The sequence below is a fragment of the Rattus norvegicus genome, chromosome 1 (genome assembly GCF_021556685.1).
Source record: "Rattus norvegicus strain SHRSP/BbbUtx chromosome 1, alternate assembly SHRSP_T2T, whole genome shotgun sequence".
Classification (NCBI taxonomy): domain Eukaryota; kingdom Metazoa; phylum Chordata; class Mammalia; order Rodentia; family Muridae; genus Rattus; species Rattus norvegicus.
The window spans coordinates 167,743,443-167,760,102 of NC_141534.1; the positions used below are offsets into that span (position 1 = coordinate 167,743,443).

The 16,660-nt window shown below is 42.3% G+C and overlaps 1 protein-coding gene across 13 annotated transcripts in view; it reads left to right on the forward strand.

Moving 5' to 3' along the window:
• Positions 1–16,660, forward strand: part of Fam168a (family with sequence similarity 168, member A) — a 139,267-nt gene that overhangs the window by 104,850 nt on the left and 17,757 nt on the right. For 7 of the 13 annotated variants that reach the window (XM_087570609.1, XM_087570631.1, XM_087570601.1 and 4 more), the window contains one exon: positions 7,826–7,906. In XM_087570609.1, coding sequence (XP_087426735.1) covers positions 7,826–7,906 — 81 coding nt within the window. 13 annotated transcript variants of the gene reach the window in all.

Sequence of the window (16,660 nt, forward strand, 5' to 3'; positions counted from 1 at the left end):
AGATTATAGGTATGCTTGGTTTATTTCTGAAATTGGAGAAGTAAGATGTGTAGGAAAGGGGAAGTCTAACTTATTTTGTGGGGAGAGCTATGTTTTAATAAATATGAACAATATAAACAATATTACATCTCTTTAAACAGAATAATGAAGTAAAATAGTCACCATGGAGTGAAAAGAAAGTCATAGATTAAACCATCAATTTGTAAAATTGACATTGTTCTTTTATCTGTTTAGAAAATAAATGCACAGAGGTCAGAGTCCATTCACCAACGGCCTTTCTTTGTTGGGTACTTCTACTATATAGTGCTCTGATACACAGTGCTCTAGTACACAGTGCTCTGGTACACTGTGCTCTGGTACACTGTGCTGTAGTGCATAGTGCTCTAGTACACAGTGCTCTGGTACACAGTGCTCTGGTACACTGTGCTGTAGTACACTGTGCTGTAGTACACAGTGCTCTAGTACACAGTGCTCTGGTACACAGTGCTCTGGTACACAGTGCTCTGGTACACTGTGCTGTAGTACACTGTGCTGTAGTACACAGTGCTCTGGTACACAGTGCTCTGGTATACTGTGTAGTGCTCTGGTACACTGTGCTGTAGTACACAGTGCTCTGGTACACAGTGCTCTGGTACACAGCGCTCTGGTACACAGCGCTCTGGTACACAGCGCTCTAGTATACAGTGCTCTAGTATATAGTGGAAAAAGGAAAGAAAGGATGCCCTGGCTTGGAGGTAGAATAATAGGCCATCTGCTTTCTATTAAAATTTCTTCATTCCAATGGATAAGAACTCTAGAGCTATTTATGGACTGTATAAGGAATTTTCCCTCTGAGAAACAGTACACATTGGCCTTCTATACTTCTTACCTAGAATAATTAGGTTTTGATTATCTAAGAGACTATTCTCCTCTGAATATTTTAATGGGAATGATAGTATTGTCTCTATATCAAAACATAACCTCTAAGCCTGCCTCTGATTTTACCAGCCTTCTCATCTGAGACCGGGAATGAGTGATCGGGAAGTGGCTAAACTTGCTTTCCCTGAAGATGTAACACTGTTGTAGTATAGCTCAGCACTGGGTATCTCTGTCTTTCCTATTTCCTCAGGGCAGAAGCTTTGCACTGAACAATCACAGTTAACAAACACCCTTGACAGTTCCTCCACAGAGGTAGTTCTTAACCTTCCTAAAACCGTTAACCATAATATAGTTACCAGTTTTGTGTTGACCCCAATCATAAATTATTTTGTTGCTACTTGCTAACTGTAACTTTGCTTCTGTTATAAATGTAAATATGCAGGATATCTGATATCTGACTTCTGTGTAAGGGTTGTTCAATCCCCAAAGGTTGAGGACTGCTGCTCTAAGTAATGCTGGGTGGGTGAGCCTTGAATCCCATATACTGGCTACCTATATGATTCAGGTCTGGTGAATGGGGCAAAAGCCAACACTACAGGCTCACAACCATCTGTAATGGTATCGGATGCCCTCTTCTGGTGTGTCTGAAGACACAACAGTGTGCTCACATATATAAATAAATCTTTTAAAAAAAATAAAGAAAGAAAAAGATGGGCTGCTTTTTCTAGAGGACCCAATTTCAACTCCTAGCACTCACATGGCAGTTCATATCTATAATAATCATCTGTAGTAATATTATTATTTTAATAATAATAGTAATAGTAATAATTGGAATTCCAAAGAATCTAATCCCTCTTCTGGCTTCCTCAGGCACCTAGCATGCACATTATACACAGACATATGCAGGTGAAACAACTCTTATTCCTTGTACGTGGCAACACCCTCCCATTCACTTTCAAGCTGAACGATTTTTTTCACTATTTCCCCCAATAGCTTAAACTGTTACCAATTCTCTCAAACCTGTTTTTCATTTGCTCATCAATTTGATAATATGTTTTGCTTATCGATTATTTTAGATGGACCATAATATTTCCCCATTAGATTCTCTAGAAAGGAAGTGCCTAGTACCCTGGTTGATACAGAGTAAGCATTTGCTAGATGCTACCTATGGTGGTACTGGTGGTGACAACTGTGATTGCATTTGTTTACTTGAAAATACCCAACAAAAGCAATTTAGGAAGGAAGGGCTTATTTTTAGGCTATCAGTTCTAGAGTACAGACCATCATGGTGGGGCCAATTTGGGCAGCAGGAGCGTGAGGTAGCTGGTCACACGTATTCAGTCAGGAAGCAAAGCGAGATGGATGCTGGTCATCACGTGGCTTTCTTGCTTTTATTCACCCAACACTTGGGTTGGACCTCCCTCTTCACGTAAACCTGTCTGAACATATCCTCCTAGACGTACTCAGATGTATGTCCTAGGTGAGTCTAAATCTAGTCATGGATAGTGGACATTACCCCTAACGATGATGAGGAAATGCAGAGCAAATCACATTGTCTTCATCAACCATTATCATCAGAGTCTTGACATATCAGTTCAATTAACTTTTTTTTTTTCAAATCACAAGGAAATACACCAGCAGAAGAGGGAATGGGGCAGGAAGAAAACTTTAATTGTTAAGGAAAGGGGATTTGAAACCTAATCAGAGGTGAGTACCCAGAAGGAGGCAAGGTTGAGAGAACTGGGTGTTACAGATTTGTACTAGAATGCACTACAGAAGAATAACTGATACCCTCACATCTGGGAGGCTATTTGAGAGCAAAGGGAACAGACATGCTGTGAGGGTAGAATTGGACTCAGTGAGGGAGGGGATTTTTAGGGTAGGATTCTTCAAGTAAAGAATTTCAACCTCCAGAACTCTCCGACAGGCCTGACTGCTGGAGAGGGTCTTAGCATCCCATTTGAAAGGATTCCAGTAGCACTCAGGAGTCAGAGGCAGGTGGGTTTCTGTTAGTTTGAGGTTAGCCTGGTCTACACATGGAATTCCAGGATGTCAAGACTAGAGAGAAACTGCCTCAGAAAGAAAGAGAGGGATGGGAGCAGGCGGGGCGCCAGCAGAGGGAGGCTCTGTTACATTCCTGCGCTGATGGCAAATTGGACTCTTCTCAAAGACTTTATCCAACTCTGCAATTTAGTGCTTACATCATATATTTCAATAATCAGATTTCAATAATCGGAGTATGACCTGTGTTCAAGACTGCAAATAGGAAACAAAATAGCCTTTAAAACAAAACAAAGCAAAGCCACGACCACCACCACCACTCCCAAGTCCCAGAAGCATCTTTGAACAAGTTGGCCCACAGGCCAGGTGTGATGATGTGCTCCTTTCAGTGTTTGGGAGGCAGAGACCACCCTGGTCTACATAGAGAGCCCCTGACAGCCAGGGTCACATAAAGAGACCCTGGCTCACACACCGCTACCCCAGGATTTACTCTCCAAAGTCATTCTTCTAGTTCCGAAGATGAAATGTATAAAAAATGTTGGCAAGTGAGCAGCAGTCAAGTCTAGAGGTTTACACTTTTGCTATAGGAACTGTCTTAGAGTTACTGTTGCTGTGATGAAACACAACGATCAAAGCAAAGCAAAGGGTTTGTCTGGCTTACACTTTCCTATTGTTTACCTCAAAGGAAGTCAGGACAGGGACTCACACAGGGCAGGAACCTGGAGGCAGGAGCTGATGCAGAGACCATGGAGGGTGCTGGTTACAGGCTGGCTCTATATGCTTGCTCAGCATGCTTTATTATAGAACCCAGGACCACCAGCCCAGGGATGGGGTCACCCACAATGGGCTGGGTCCTCTCCTATCAATCACTGATTAAGAAAATGCCCTACAACTGGCTCTTATGGAGACATTTTCCCAGTTGAGGTTCCCTCCTCTCAGATGACTCTAGGTTGTGTCATGTTGACACAAAACTACCAGGACAATAAGGGTAGAGAGGAGGGTTAGGATGGGCTTTGTTTCACTGAGGCCTCAGTTTTGTCTCATCAGCTGTGTAAAATTTGTCTCAGAAATGCAGCTAATAATACATTTTTAGAGTTGGGATGGAGATTAAATCAGTAAAGAGATACCCAGCCAGAACATGATTGAGATTCAGGCTTTTTTTTTCTTTTTCTTTTTTTAAAGCAAGTCTTTGCATTGAGGATACAATAGTAGCAAAAAGTGTGTGTGTGTGTGTGTGTGTGTGTGTGTGTGTGTGTGTGTGTAAGAGTGTTAGAGCACAAGAGCCACTGTGTGTGTGTGTGTGTGTGTGTGTGTGTGTGTGTGTGTGTGTGTGTGTGGTCACTTGTGAGGCATGGCCTTTCTTGTTGCTGCTGCTATTCTCCAGCTAGCTGGACCAAGAGCTACCACACTACTGCATGATTCTTCAGTCTCTTATTCTTTATTTTTATAGCTTTTTTGTTAATGAGATTACTTTTTAAATTTCAATCCCAACAAATTTGTTATTAGTGTATAAATGTACTAATTCTTTTATGTTGATTTTTATATTCTGAAATTTTTACTTAACTCATTTCTTTATCTCTGCTAGTTTTTTTTTTTTTCCTATTTATTGTCACATCTCCTGCAAACAGTGCTCATTTGGGTCATCTTTTACTATTTGGACACCTTTTACTTCTCTTACCTGATTCTATAATTGAGACTTCCTGCCCCGGAGCCAGTGAGATGGTATATTGTTGAAGACACTTGCAGCCAAACTTGAAGACCTGGGTTTTATTCCTGTGGCCCACATGGTGGAATGAGAGAGAGCTGACTCCTCAGGTTATCTTCTGACCTTACCTACAGGCACAAATGCATTTATCAGGTGGCTCACAACTGCTTGTAATTCCAATTCTAAGAGATCTTGACACTCTCTTCTGACCTCTGTTGGAACCTACACACATACTTGCATATGCATGGATGCACACGCATATGCATGCGTGCGCGCACACACAAACACACACACACACACACACTGTAGGAGAAGGTACACATTTAAAAAAGAATATAGTATTTTACTTCTTGTCACTTCTGCTTATGTTGCCTTCAGAAGGCTGAGGCATGGACATCATGAAGTTCAGGTCCGCCTGAGCTACAATGAGTTCTTAGCTAGCCTGGGGCACCCTGCTTCAAAAGAAATAAATTAAATAATAATTCTAATTAGCAACATTGAAGGATTTAGCTGGACGTGGTGGTACATGTCTTTCATCCCAGCACTCAGGAGGAGGCTGAGTCAGGTTGATCTCTATAAATTCTATGCCAGCCTGGTCTACATAGTAAGTAGGACACCCAGAGCTACATAGTGAGATCCTGTCACAAAATAAGTAAATATATAAAAATAAAATAAAAAAACATTAAAGCATGAACCTGTAATTTTCCTCTAAAGCAAGTCATCCGAAATGACAAAGGAGGAACATGGTTGTCTGTGGCACACTATCTCTCAAAGGAAGCTGAGCTTCCCAGATACATCCCTTGACCTTCTTCTTGAGAAGTAGCACATCTCCAGATTGCTAATTAAGTGACAAGCTAGCTACTTCAGTTCTGAAACAGATCAGGGTAAGGTGACAGAATTTTTGGAATTCAAAGGATTTCTGTAACAGCATATTAACAAAGATACATTATTTAAGCTTCAATATTTACAGATCCCAAAGAAGCTTTTAGGGATTTAGGGAGTTAATCTTTGACTTTTAAAGCCAGCTTTCCACCGTGAGAATACCAGCAAACCTCTAAGAACTGCAGGTAGGCACTTAGACTGCTAATGTAAGTGGAGCTTGGTGGTCTTACTGGAAATAGTGTTGTAAAATATGTGAGAACTTTTCTCAGACCACTTGCTTACTACTCTGAGCCCCATGTTCATAATTGCCAGGCATTCGCCATATGCTCTCAGCTGGACTCTGCCTCCCTACCCTGCTGCCTTTCTTCTTTTCAATACAACCATCAGAGTGACCCTGCCTCAAACATTAATAAGATTATGACGTTCTTCTGCTCAAAACTCTGTGTGTGCTGCTTGCCCCACTCAGACTGAAACCGCAAGTCCTCACAGGAGCCTGTAAGGCTCTACATGAACTGAAGAGCACCTTCTCTTTCTGATTCCCCTTGCTGCTACTGTGCCCTGTTTGTTCACCCCAGGCACACTGGCCTCTTCATTATTCCCCAGACATATCCTCTACGGTCCTCTGATAGTTAATATTGCTGTCTTGATAGGAAATAGAATCTATCTAGGAGACAAACCTCTGCGAGGGTGTTTTTAGTCTGAACTATTTGAGGTGGGAAGACCTACCCCAACTCTGTGTGGCATCACAGGATTTGGTCTGAATAAATATTTGTTTTGCCTACATGTATGTCTACACATCATGTTTGTGCCTGGTGCCCACAGAGACCAGAAGAGGATGTCATATCCCTGGGCACTGAAGTTATAAATTGTTGTGAGCTGCCATGTGGGTGCTGGGAATTGAACCCAGGTCTGCTGGTAGAGCAGCCAGTCCTTGTAACCACTAAGCCTTCTCTCCAGCCCAGACTCTGATTATTTCTTTAGAAATGAATTCTAGAAATAACTATTTACAAGAAGATTAGATTACCTGTGAGGACTAGAGGGTTGGCAGTAACCAGTGGTTACAAAGTTTCTATTTGAGATGGTAGGTTTTAGAGACATAGAGGACAGTTGTACAACACTGGGAAAGTAATGCCCAAATAATATGCTAGCTATTCTCCTGATCACTGTAACAAAATACCTCAGGGAGAAATAATTTTCATTTATTTGGTTCACAGTTTCAAGGAGTATATCCCATTATGTCCGTGGAGGTATGGCACTGTGACATGATCTGTGAGGGCAGAGCTTGCTCTTGGTCACATTGTGGCAGCAGACAGGAAAACAACATGGGACATGAAGCAGAGCCAAGTTTTATATATACATACATATATATATAAATATTTATTTATATGAGTACACTGTAGCTGTCTTCAGACACACCAGAAGAGGGCATCGGATCCCATTACAGATGGTTGTGAGCCACCATGTGGTTGCTGGGATTTGAACTCAGGACCTCCAGAAGGGCAGTCAGTGCTCTTAACCACTGAGCCATCTCTCCAGTCCCAGAGCCAAGTTTTAGTCCCCCTGGTGGCCCTACGTCTCCTGGATTCCACAAGATCCCAGAACAGTGCTAACAGATGGGGATCAGCTGTCGAACACATAAGCCTATGGAGTGACATTAAGCATTAAAATGATAACAAGTGGTTAAAATGACAAATTTTATATTTAATACATTAGAATGTCAACAACAAAACAGTGTGTGGGGCTGGCTGGATGGTTCAGTGGGTTAAAGGCCCTTGCCACTCAAACCTTTGGCCTGAGTTTGATACCTGGATTCCACATTCAACAGAAAGGAGAGACTTGACTCCACTAAGTTGTTCTCTGACCCTCACACGTGTGCAGTGATATGAGTGTTTATGTACACATACATGCACACAAATAAAATCGTTTTAAATAATTTACTCTTTAGAAAAATGATATATTGAAAACTACGAAAGCTAGTGAGATGGCTCAGTAGGTAAAAGTTCATGCCTTCACGTGTACATACACACAAAATAAATATGATAAAAATAAAAGAAAACTGTATGAACAAAATAGATAACAAAACTGTTGGTGCCGAAGGGGTTGCCTTTGGGGAAGAGAATAGTATTGTGGGGGGCAGGAATGTGATCGTTTCTGTTTTACTGTACGAGTGTCTATACTGTTTCTATCATTCTACAGTGAAGACATACTGCATGTATTGCTTTTTAAAAATAGAGTTGCAATATTTTGTGACTTTTCTCTTGAAGTTTGAAAGCTGTTCATGTATGCAGTCAGAAATAGTCTGTGAAGAGACTGACAGCCAAGCTTGTGATTAGATTGTTTCCTATGCCCTTGCCTGAGGCTTTTCTCGTGTCTCTGTAGGTTACCCCACAGCCTACCCGGCAGCTGCTCCTGCCTACAATCCCAGCCTGTACCCGACCAGCAGCCCTAGTTATGCTCCAGGTAAGCAACGCGGGAGCGGCAGTGGCGAAGAGGGAGGAAGTAGGTTTCCATTTGTAACTACAGAGAAGTTGGCCCTTCTCTTTCCTTTGTCCTGGAGTCAGCCAGTTCTGGCTTGATTCTCTTTTGAGTCCCCTCTGAGAACTGGGACAGAACAGTATCTGGGTGGGAGTAGGAGAATAATTTTCTTCCTTCTGTCTGGGACTTACGGGTGGCCCCTCTCTCCTCTGCTGGAATATGTAAGACATGCCTCCACGTCTTAGAACTACTTCATCCCTCTCAAACCTGAGGCTGCCATTGGGAATCCTCCTCTCTCTCTTTGTCCCTCTCCCCTTCCCCTTCCCTCTCCTCTCCCTCTCCTTCTGGGGTATAAATTTGGAATAGAGTGAGAGACTTGCCACCAGAGTAAAGAGCCTGTGTTCAGGCTGAGACAAGTTGCTTGTTTTTCAGAAATAGAAGACATATAGCGCTTGAACAGAGAGATTGAAATCCTGAAGGAAGTGCTGGGCACATGGCATATACTTCTAATCCCTGCGCATGAACTTGAGGCCACAGCCTGAGGTCATCTTGAGTGCATAGTAAGAAAGAAATAAAAGAAATAACAACAACAAAACAAACAAAATATTGGGGAGATTTTTTTTTTTTTTTACTCTTGTTTTGGGCCCAGGAACATTACTGGTTTTTTTAAACCGCTGTTCTAATTCCTGGGCTCAGTCAATGTTAACACCCAGGGAACTTGATCAGGGGAATGGACTCTGTGGCTAGGAAGTCCTCCTCAGTTTGAATCTCTGTTAGCCTTCGCCCTAGATGTACAGCATTGGACAAGTTACCTCACTTTTCCGAGATTCACATGTAACTGCTTACTTCAGGGTTGCTGGTGATTTACATACATAAGTTCTTTATTCACTCACTGAGCATTTGTTGAATGTCCTTTATACTGGGATAGAAAAAGTAAAAATTGTCATCTTTCCCTGAAGGCACTTGTAGTTAGTTTTGGATTTTGGCATATCGATAAATGTACTACATTTTATTTATAAACTATATTGTATTATTGTATTAATACATTGTACTACAATACAGTGAGTGTTATAAAAAGAACACATTAGAACAGAGACAGAACCACATTCTACCTGCAGGTGAGAGTAAGGGGACTTCACATAGGAGCTATCAGTAGAGACTTGGGGCAGAAGTGGTACCTTGGAAGCACACAGAGGTGGAAAGTACTTACAGGGGCAGATCATAGTAAAGGCCTGGTGGAGGTGTGGAATTTGACCCTGAGTCTAGAACTAGTGGGTAGACTGAGAGGGACTGGATGAATCTGAACTACAGATAGCAAGGAACAAATCTGGAAAGGCCTTAAATGTCACATCCCCCTTCCTCTATTTTCTTGTTTAGTGAATAATAGGGGATTGAAAACCCCCACCAATTCTTAATTCAACATCCCTGTGGTCAGGACATCCTGACAAGGACTTACAGACTAGAGCCTTTGGCAGACTTCCTGTCCAGGCTTTTCTGAGACAATCTGGAATTCACTATACAGTTATCCTCCTTCTTCTGAGGAGTGTAAGGCAGGAAAGAGCCTGGGCTATATTTATAGACCTATATTTGAGCCCTGGAATTAGTTATAGTACACACATGCTGTTAAGTTACAGGCAGCCTCTTCATTTATTTTTCTTGGCTTGTCTGTACAACCACAAACTATTCTAGTCACATTTATAATGTGAATACTTGAGAGAAAGTAGCAGAGGATCAAGAATTGAAGTGTAGCCTCTGCTACATAGCAAATTCAAAGCTAGCCTGAACTACGTAAAACCCTGCCATCCTTGAAAGAGGACTTATTTATTTATGCATAGTAAATGAGGGTAGATATGTCCTGCATTATTTTGTTCGGCTGTGGTCAAAACACCTGAGAAAACAACTCAGAGCAGAAAAATACATTTCAGTTCACCATGCCACAAGGTTCAGCTCATGGTGTCTTGGTCCCACGTTCTTGGGGAGAACATCATGTGGTACTGGAGATGTGGCAGAAGGGAGCTGTTCACTTCCTGGCTGATAGGAAGGAGGGAGTGGTAATATAAAAAGTCAGGGTAAGACAGAGCCCTGAAGGGCTCACCATGACCTGCTTCCTCCGTCCACATAGGGCATTTGTCCTACCATGTCCTCATACTCTAGTCCAGTGTAGAATGCGTAAGTGGATCAAATGATTCATTAGGTCAAACTCTCCTGACCCAGTCATCTCTAGAAACAGCCTTACATATACACCTAGATGTACGTTATGAATCAGGTTTCTAGATGTTTCTTAAGTCAGCCAAATTAACCACCATAACAGGTGTTTATATGAGTTGTATTAAATAGTTTATACAAATGTTACTTATTCTAGAAAGTACTGTAAGTGATGCTCACTTGAAGAAGCCACCATTACTGTCCTGAGAGCATTAAGGAGAACAGTGATATGTGGACTAATATCGTTTGATGACAGCTCAGTGTTGAGTTTTCTGTTTCCTTTAGTAAGTAAGATACATTATTCTCCTGCCACAAATCTCTAGTAGTAGGCAGAAACAGTATAAAACTACACCAATTATCTGATAAAATAATCAAATCAGTGAGTTCTATCTTAAAAACTGAGAGGACATTATGAAATATCACAGTATATAAGTGATTTCGATCCAAATACTGTGAAATATGTGAGTGGGCTTTGTAACCCAGCCTAAAATAGGAGGTGAGCTGTGGCAGACTTTCCAGTGAGGTCACGAATACAGAAAAGTTACTGTCTTCATAGTCAGGAATCCTAGTGAGCTCACTGGCTGTAGTCAGGGAAGTGGTGAGACTGGGAAGCAGTGTGCAGTGAAACAGAGAAAGGAGAGGCAAGGTATTGCATGGTTGTAATATAAACATATATATATATAAACATAGTATGCTTCCCAGAGACTCGGCTACCAAGAAAGACAAAGGCACTGTACAAGGGATGTGCGGGTGAAGGGGCATTCGAGTGTAAGTGTGATCAAGTGTGCACTGTGGGGAGGGGACGAAGAGAAGAAGTTAGAGATGCCAGAGCAGCGTGAAGCTAGGCCTCCCAGCAGCTGTGGTGGCAACGAGGACTCTGATGTGCTCTTTCATATTTTGGGAAGTTGAGTGACAGGAGGTAGGGTGTCTACAGTGCAGGGCGGGTCAGGACTGGTGCTGGAGGTAGTGGAGGGGAACCTCTAGGAGTAGGCTACTCCTCAAGAGTATCCAGCACTTGTGCTGAGAGGTTTTAGGATTAGTTAAGGATCAGTCTGGCAAGTAGCTGACAGGACAAGGAATAAAATACTGCTGTTAGTCCTGGGATGGTAGGGCATGCCTTTAATCCCAGCATTTGTGAGACAGAGGCAGGTGGATCTCCATGAGTTCAAGGCCAGCCTAGTCTATATAGTCAGTGAGTTCTAAGCCAGCTAGGAGTACATAATTGAGACCCTGTTTCAAAAAACAAAAACAAACAAACAAACAAAAAACCAAAAACAAACAAACAAACAAACAAAAAACCCAAAACAAAAAACCTATGATTAATTCAATGTTTCCTTTGTGTCAGCAACAATTTGAAACTTCTTGTGGATATTAACTTGTTTTATAGTACAACAAACTGAGTACTTTGTTTTTCCCAATTTCCAGTTGGGAAAGCAGGAACTTACTGAAATTCAGCAGCTAGATCTGCATTCTGGCATCCTGCCACTGCAGCAGAACTCTTAACCGCCTGTCGTTGCTGAGGCAGTGGGCAGACACTGAGGTGACAGACAGGAGCACCCAGGCTGGAGAAGAAGGCAGAGCAGAGAGGAGTCTGACTTTAAGAACAGGGAGAGTCTGGAAAGCGCTGCTGTGTAGACTGTTTCATTTCAATACTAAAATTAAAAATAAGTCTCTACCTAAGGATTAACGCTTTCAAAAGTCAAGACATTTCTAAGCTGTGATTAGAGTAAGCCAGACAATTTCCTCAGAAACCCAAATCCACAATACGGGATAGTACTGGTGCATTGTGTTAGAAAGCCCCACATGGCTAGGTGTGGTGACACACACCCATCATCTCTGCACTTGGAGTCAGGAAGAGCAGGGTTCAAGGCCATCCTTAGCTACCCATGAGTTAAGAATTATCCTGTATTACATGGGAGACCCTGTCTTGGAGCAGACAAAATCAGGAAGGAATGGAGTCCCGGAAGGAAAAAAGGTATCAAACTGAAATTAACCCTTCAAATGTTTGTGTGACTTTTGACACACACACGCTCATGCTCACACACAGAGCTGTGTCTGCTTCATATTGTGTGCTGTTGACCTCTGTCTTCAGGGTCTGTCATAGAGGAGGTCCCTGCCATATAGGCTCAATTCAAGGTCAGAGGGAACAGGATAGGTGATTCTTAGCCTCTCGCCATTGCCATGCAGGGAGGTGCCTGCAAGGAAGGAGCCAGGCACTGGGTTTACATTTCTTTCCTTCCTTCAAGGGGACCAAGCAATTGCTTAGAGAGAGGCTATTTTTGGCAGCTTTTGTGCTCCTTAGATTCATCTGCCCAGGATACAAGAGAAAGCTCACTCTTTCATTGGTTCTGAAAAGCAATGTACTACCTGGGCTTCTTCCCAAGTGTTTACCAATTTTAGGGGTCATATTTAGATATTAAGCCTCACAGGAGGCAAGCGCTAGCCAAGAGATCTTTTTCAGAATCCAGAGAGCAAACAAAGGGTTTAACAGATTCCTGATAATGTAACTTGAAAATAAAAAGAAAACTAAAAAGGAAGATAATGTCAAAACTCTCTCCTAAGAAGCATGTTCTCATCTCTCGTCTCATATAGAGTTAAATTATATGATGTATACATAAGGTTTTCCCATATTCATTTTGGAAATTACAAACCTGGGGGAAAGTAGAGGAAAATCTGTGCAAGGCAAGTTACAAATGTACCTTTTTACCTTTGCCTTATAAGCTAGAGTCTCTTTCCTCCAGTTTAGCTCAGAGAGGATCAAGTAACCTTCAAAATTAAATTTAAAATGCCACGTATCTGACATTCAAACCTATTTGTTTGACCCCTTAGCCTGTGCTCCATCTACAGCACAACACTGTCCTAGATGGAGATTCTCTGCATTGGACCTAGTTCTTTGAGAGGCCTATGGTGGCCATATATCCTAAGCTTTCATTTCTTCTTCATTGTAAAGCCTTCATCATGCCTGAAATCCCTCCACAGTTCTTGGGAGAATCAAAATAGTCTTTTAATTTGGGCAAGCAAAGATCAGGGCCTTATTTCTGTTCACATCCAGGCAGTTTCAGGTCACTTCTCTGGAAGATCCTGCAGCATCCAGAGAGAGTTCTCTGCAACAAATAACCTTTCCTGGATGGCAAGTCTGTCACCCTTTCCAGGGGGAGGTACTTCCTGTCCTCTACATTCTCAGCTTCTTGTGCAGTCTTGGGGAAACTGCTATCCTGAAACAAGTCTGTTTTATAACTGCAATATGTACAACTTTGCAGATTCTTAGTGGTAATTTCAACTAACATTTCTATCCAACAGAATTTCAGTTCCTGCATTCAGCTTATGGTAGGAGAGCTATTTTTCCTCATCTGTATTATGGCCTATGAATGTGTTATCTTGTAACAATGGTAGATTCCCTTCCCTTTCCTCCCCAAATCCCATCTCCTAGGCTTGGGCTCCCCCAGGTGGCCTAGCAGCAGTTCCTATAGCATGCAGGAACATGTCTGATGGTGCAAAATCATGGGTTGGAGACACACATGAACCATTCCCATAGGGCAGCAATGAAGGATCATGGCACTAAAAGGCGTTTCACACTCTAACCTGGCTGCCTGATTCGAACCAATGAAGGAAAATTCTAAGACCTGTATGTGGCTCCTCTGTTGGCTTAATGGTAGGCTTGGAGGAACCCCTTGATTATGCCTATTAGAACCTAAAACACCAGTCAGGATCAGATTTTCCATTTCCATTAGCAGTCTGACATGTTTGAAGACCTGGTTGACTTTGGATACAGTCTGTTGCCTTCATCCAGATCTTGAGCTCTGGCCGCATTTTTCTGGATGATGAAAGGTACAGGCCAAGTGTGCCAGTGTGAGAGAGCTGAGTTGAGTTCTCTGGGCAGTGTGGACTCCAGGACCAAGGCACCACAGGAACTTCTGGGCACCTGTGAGGGTCCCAGCAGTGTAACTTGACTAGGTCCTTCTTGTCGCAGACAGTAAGGGACCATAGGAGAGACTTGCTACATTTATACACACCTGGGCTGCTTAGAGTGTTTTTATAAAATCTTTGAATGTTTTATCAACTTTTAATCTTACTGTTGGACAGTGAGTTTTTTTATACACAGCACATCTTTCGGAAGATGAGCTGTGAAATTTCTTTTGCTACTGCTGTGGGCTGCGTGATCTTGGGCAACTTGCTAATGTTCCCAGGCCATAAAGTTTTTTATGTCACACCATTTCAAGGTCCTTTTAAATGCTAGCATTCCGTTCTCTTGTAATTTTTATTATTTCAATAGTGCTAGCTACAGAACTGTTTCCTTTACACTTAGGAGAGACTGCTTTTTGTTTGCTGCAGGGTATGTGAACGCAAACAAAAGCTAGAGAAGGCTACATGCTTCCTCACCCCTCTGATCAGAACAGCGATTCTCCACCTAAGGCCACCAGGAAACACAGATATTTACATTATAATTCAAAACAGAAAAATTAAAGTTACGAAGTAACAATGAATTAGTCTTATGATTGGGGTCACCACAACATTAGGAATTGTATTAAAGGGTTACAACATTAGAAAGGTTTAGAACCACTGAGTTAGAGCCTCTAATACGAAGAAGTATAGATGGAGTGATTCACAAAGTGTTCTGTCCAGGCCCTACACTGGCCCTATAAAGATCCAACGACCAGTAAGATAAGCTCCCTATTCTCTAAAAACTCACAGTTTATTAGAGAAACATTCAACCAAGGACAGGAGCCTCTAAGACTCACAAGAACTGGGATAGCCAGTTATGTAGGATGATACGGTAGAGAGTCTTTAGCTCATGGCTGATCGCTGAATACATGCGGGCCAGGTGGGATGTGGAGAGAGAGATGCCGAAAGAGCTGGTAGAATAGACCAGACCATGCAGAGTTAAGCCCCTTGGCAGACTTGGAGAGCGATGAGCACTTTGTGCACAGTAGTGTGGGTTGGAGAGTGGTGCTGAAGTAGGGCCAGGCTATACAATCTCAAGGCTTGTCCTCAGTGACCTACTTCTGCCAAGGCTGTGCCACTTAAAGGTTCCACAATCTTCCAGAATATCACCTCTAGCCAAAGACCAAGTGTTTGGACTTGTCAGCCAATGTAAGATATTTCAGTTCAAACCACAAGACATCGTCCATGTTAGATCAGGGGAGTCTTGAATGGAAAGAGTTGAGTCCGTAGCCTATAGGTAACAGAGAACCATGGAATGTTTTTAAGAGACCAGTGTGGCTATTGGAGAATAGAAGGGACAACTTAAAAAGACCACACCCAGAGCGTTAAGAAGCAGTTGAAGTGGCTAAGTAAGAGGAGATTAGAGCTTGACTTGGAGTTGGCCACAATTGTAGGGATGGACGCAAAGAACTACCAGAACTAGGAACCATCAAGACTGATATTATCAGTACTGTGAAACGATTAGTACTGCCAGTTTACAACACAACAAAACGGAAGCTCAGACAATTAAGTGACTTGCCCAAGGTCTCACAGCTAGTAAGTGGCAGAGCCCAGGCTAGATCTCATTTCCCAACTCAGTACGTGGTTCAGGATGATGGTCCCTTGCTGCCTCTCTTTGTAAATGTGCTTAACAGATTGTTCTAGTGTCAGAGGGCATGAGGGTCCCGTATCCAGGAAGTGAACAACTCAGCACCTAGATCTCGGCTGGCTCCGAGGCCTCCACGTGGGTTGCTCTGTTCTTATTTTTCTCCTCTCTGTCCTTTTTACACATCTATAATAATCACGTGAAGTCTTAAGTGAATGACTTAATAATGTTTTCATGTGATACACCTGTATTAATGATCAGTTAATACAAATGATAAAACATTTTCAGGAAGTAATTCTTTTTTGGCACCCCAGACAGGCCTGCCCGTGAGAGCTCTTTCTGTTGCCATGTTGCTAAGAGCTTCAGTTGGCACTGGTTTCATCCAGCAGCTGAGCTCCGCATTGCTCCCCCCATAGAAAGGACTACTATAGCGCTGAAGAGAGATACAGACGTATACAGTTAACGAGGAGGTTGGGTTGACTGTTAACAACTTACTTTCATTTAGTTTCCACATGTATCGAATTTTTAAAAATTATTAGCTATTTAAGCATTAAGGAAAATACAGAAAATGCTGTTTATTTTCTGTATAATAAAACCAGAAGAAAAGTCTAGTTCATCTGTAAAATGTAAAGTTTAGCCTAAGCAATCGCTTAGGAAAGACAATCAATGACACGTGCTTCCTTCCTGATTGATCTGCAACATTGGTTTGCTGTGACATGCTGTCTTGTTCACTCCCTGGTTGCTGTGTGGCTGAGTTGCATCCCCAGTAGACTGTAAGTACCCTGTGTGCAGTGATGTAACCCACGTGTGTGTTCCTGTCCACCGTGGCACTCCCCTCAGTGCTGAGTGCAGTTAGGCCTCAGTACTCTGGCTAATTTTGATTTAACCTCAGTTGTCACACAGTCCTTCAGGCAATTGTCAGACTTTTGGCTTATAATGAAAATTATAACGATGCCCCACTCAAAAGAAGGAAAAAAAAAGTCAGAACAGAACAAATTGAGACCTCT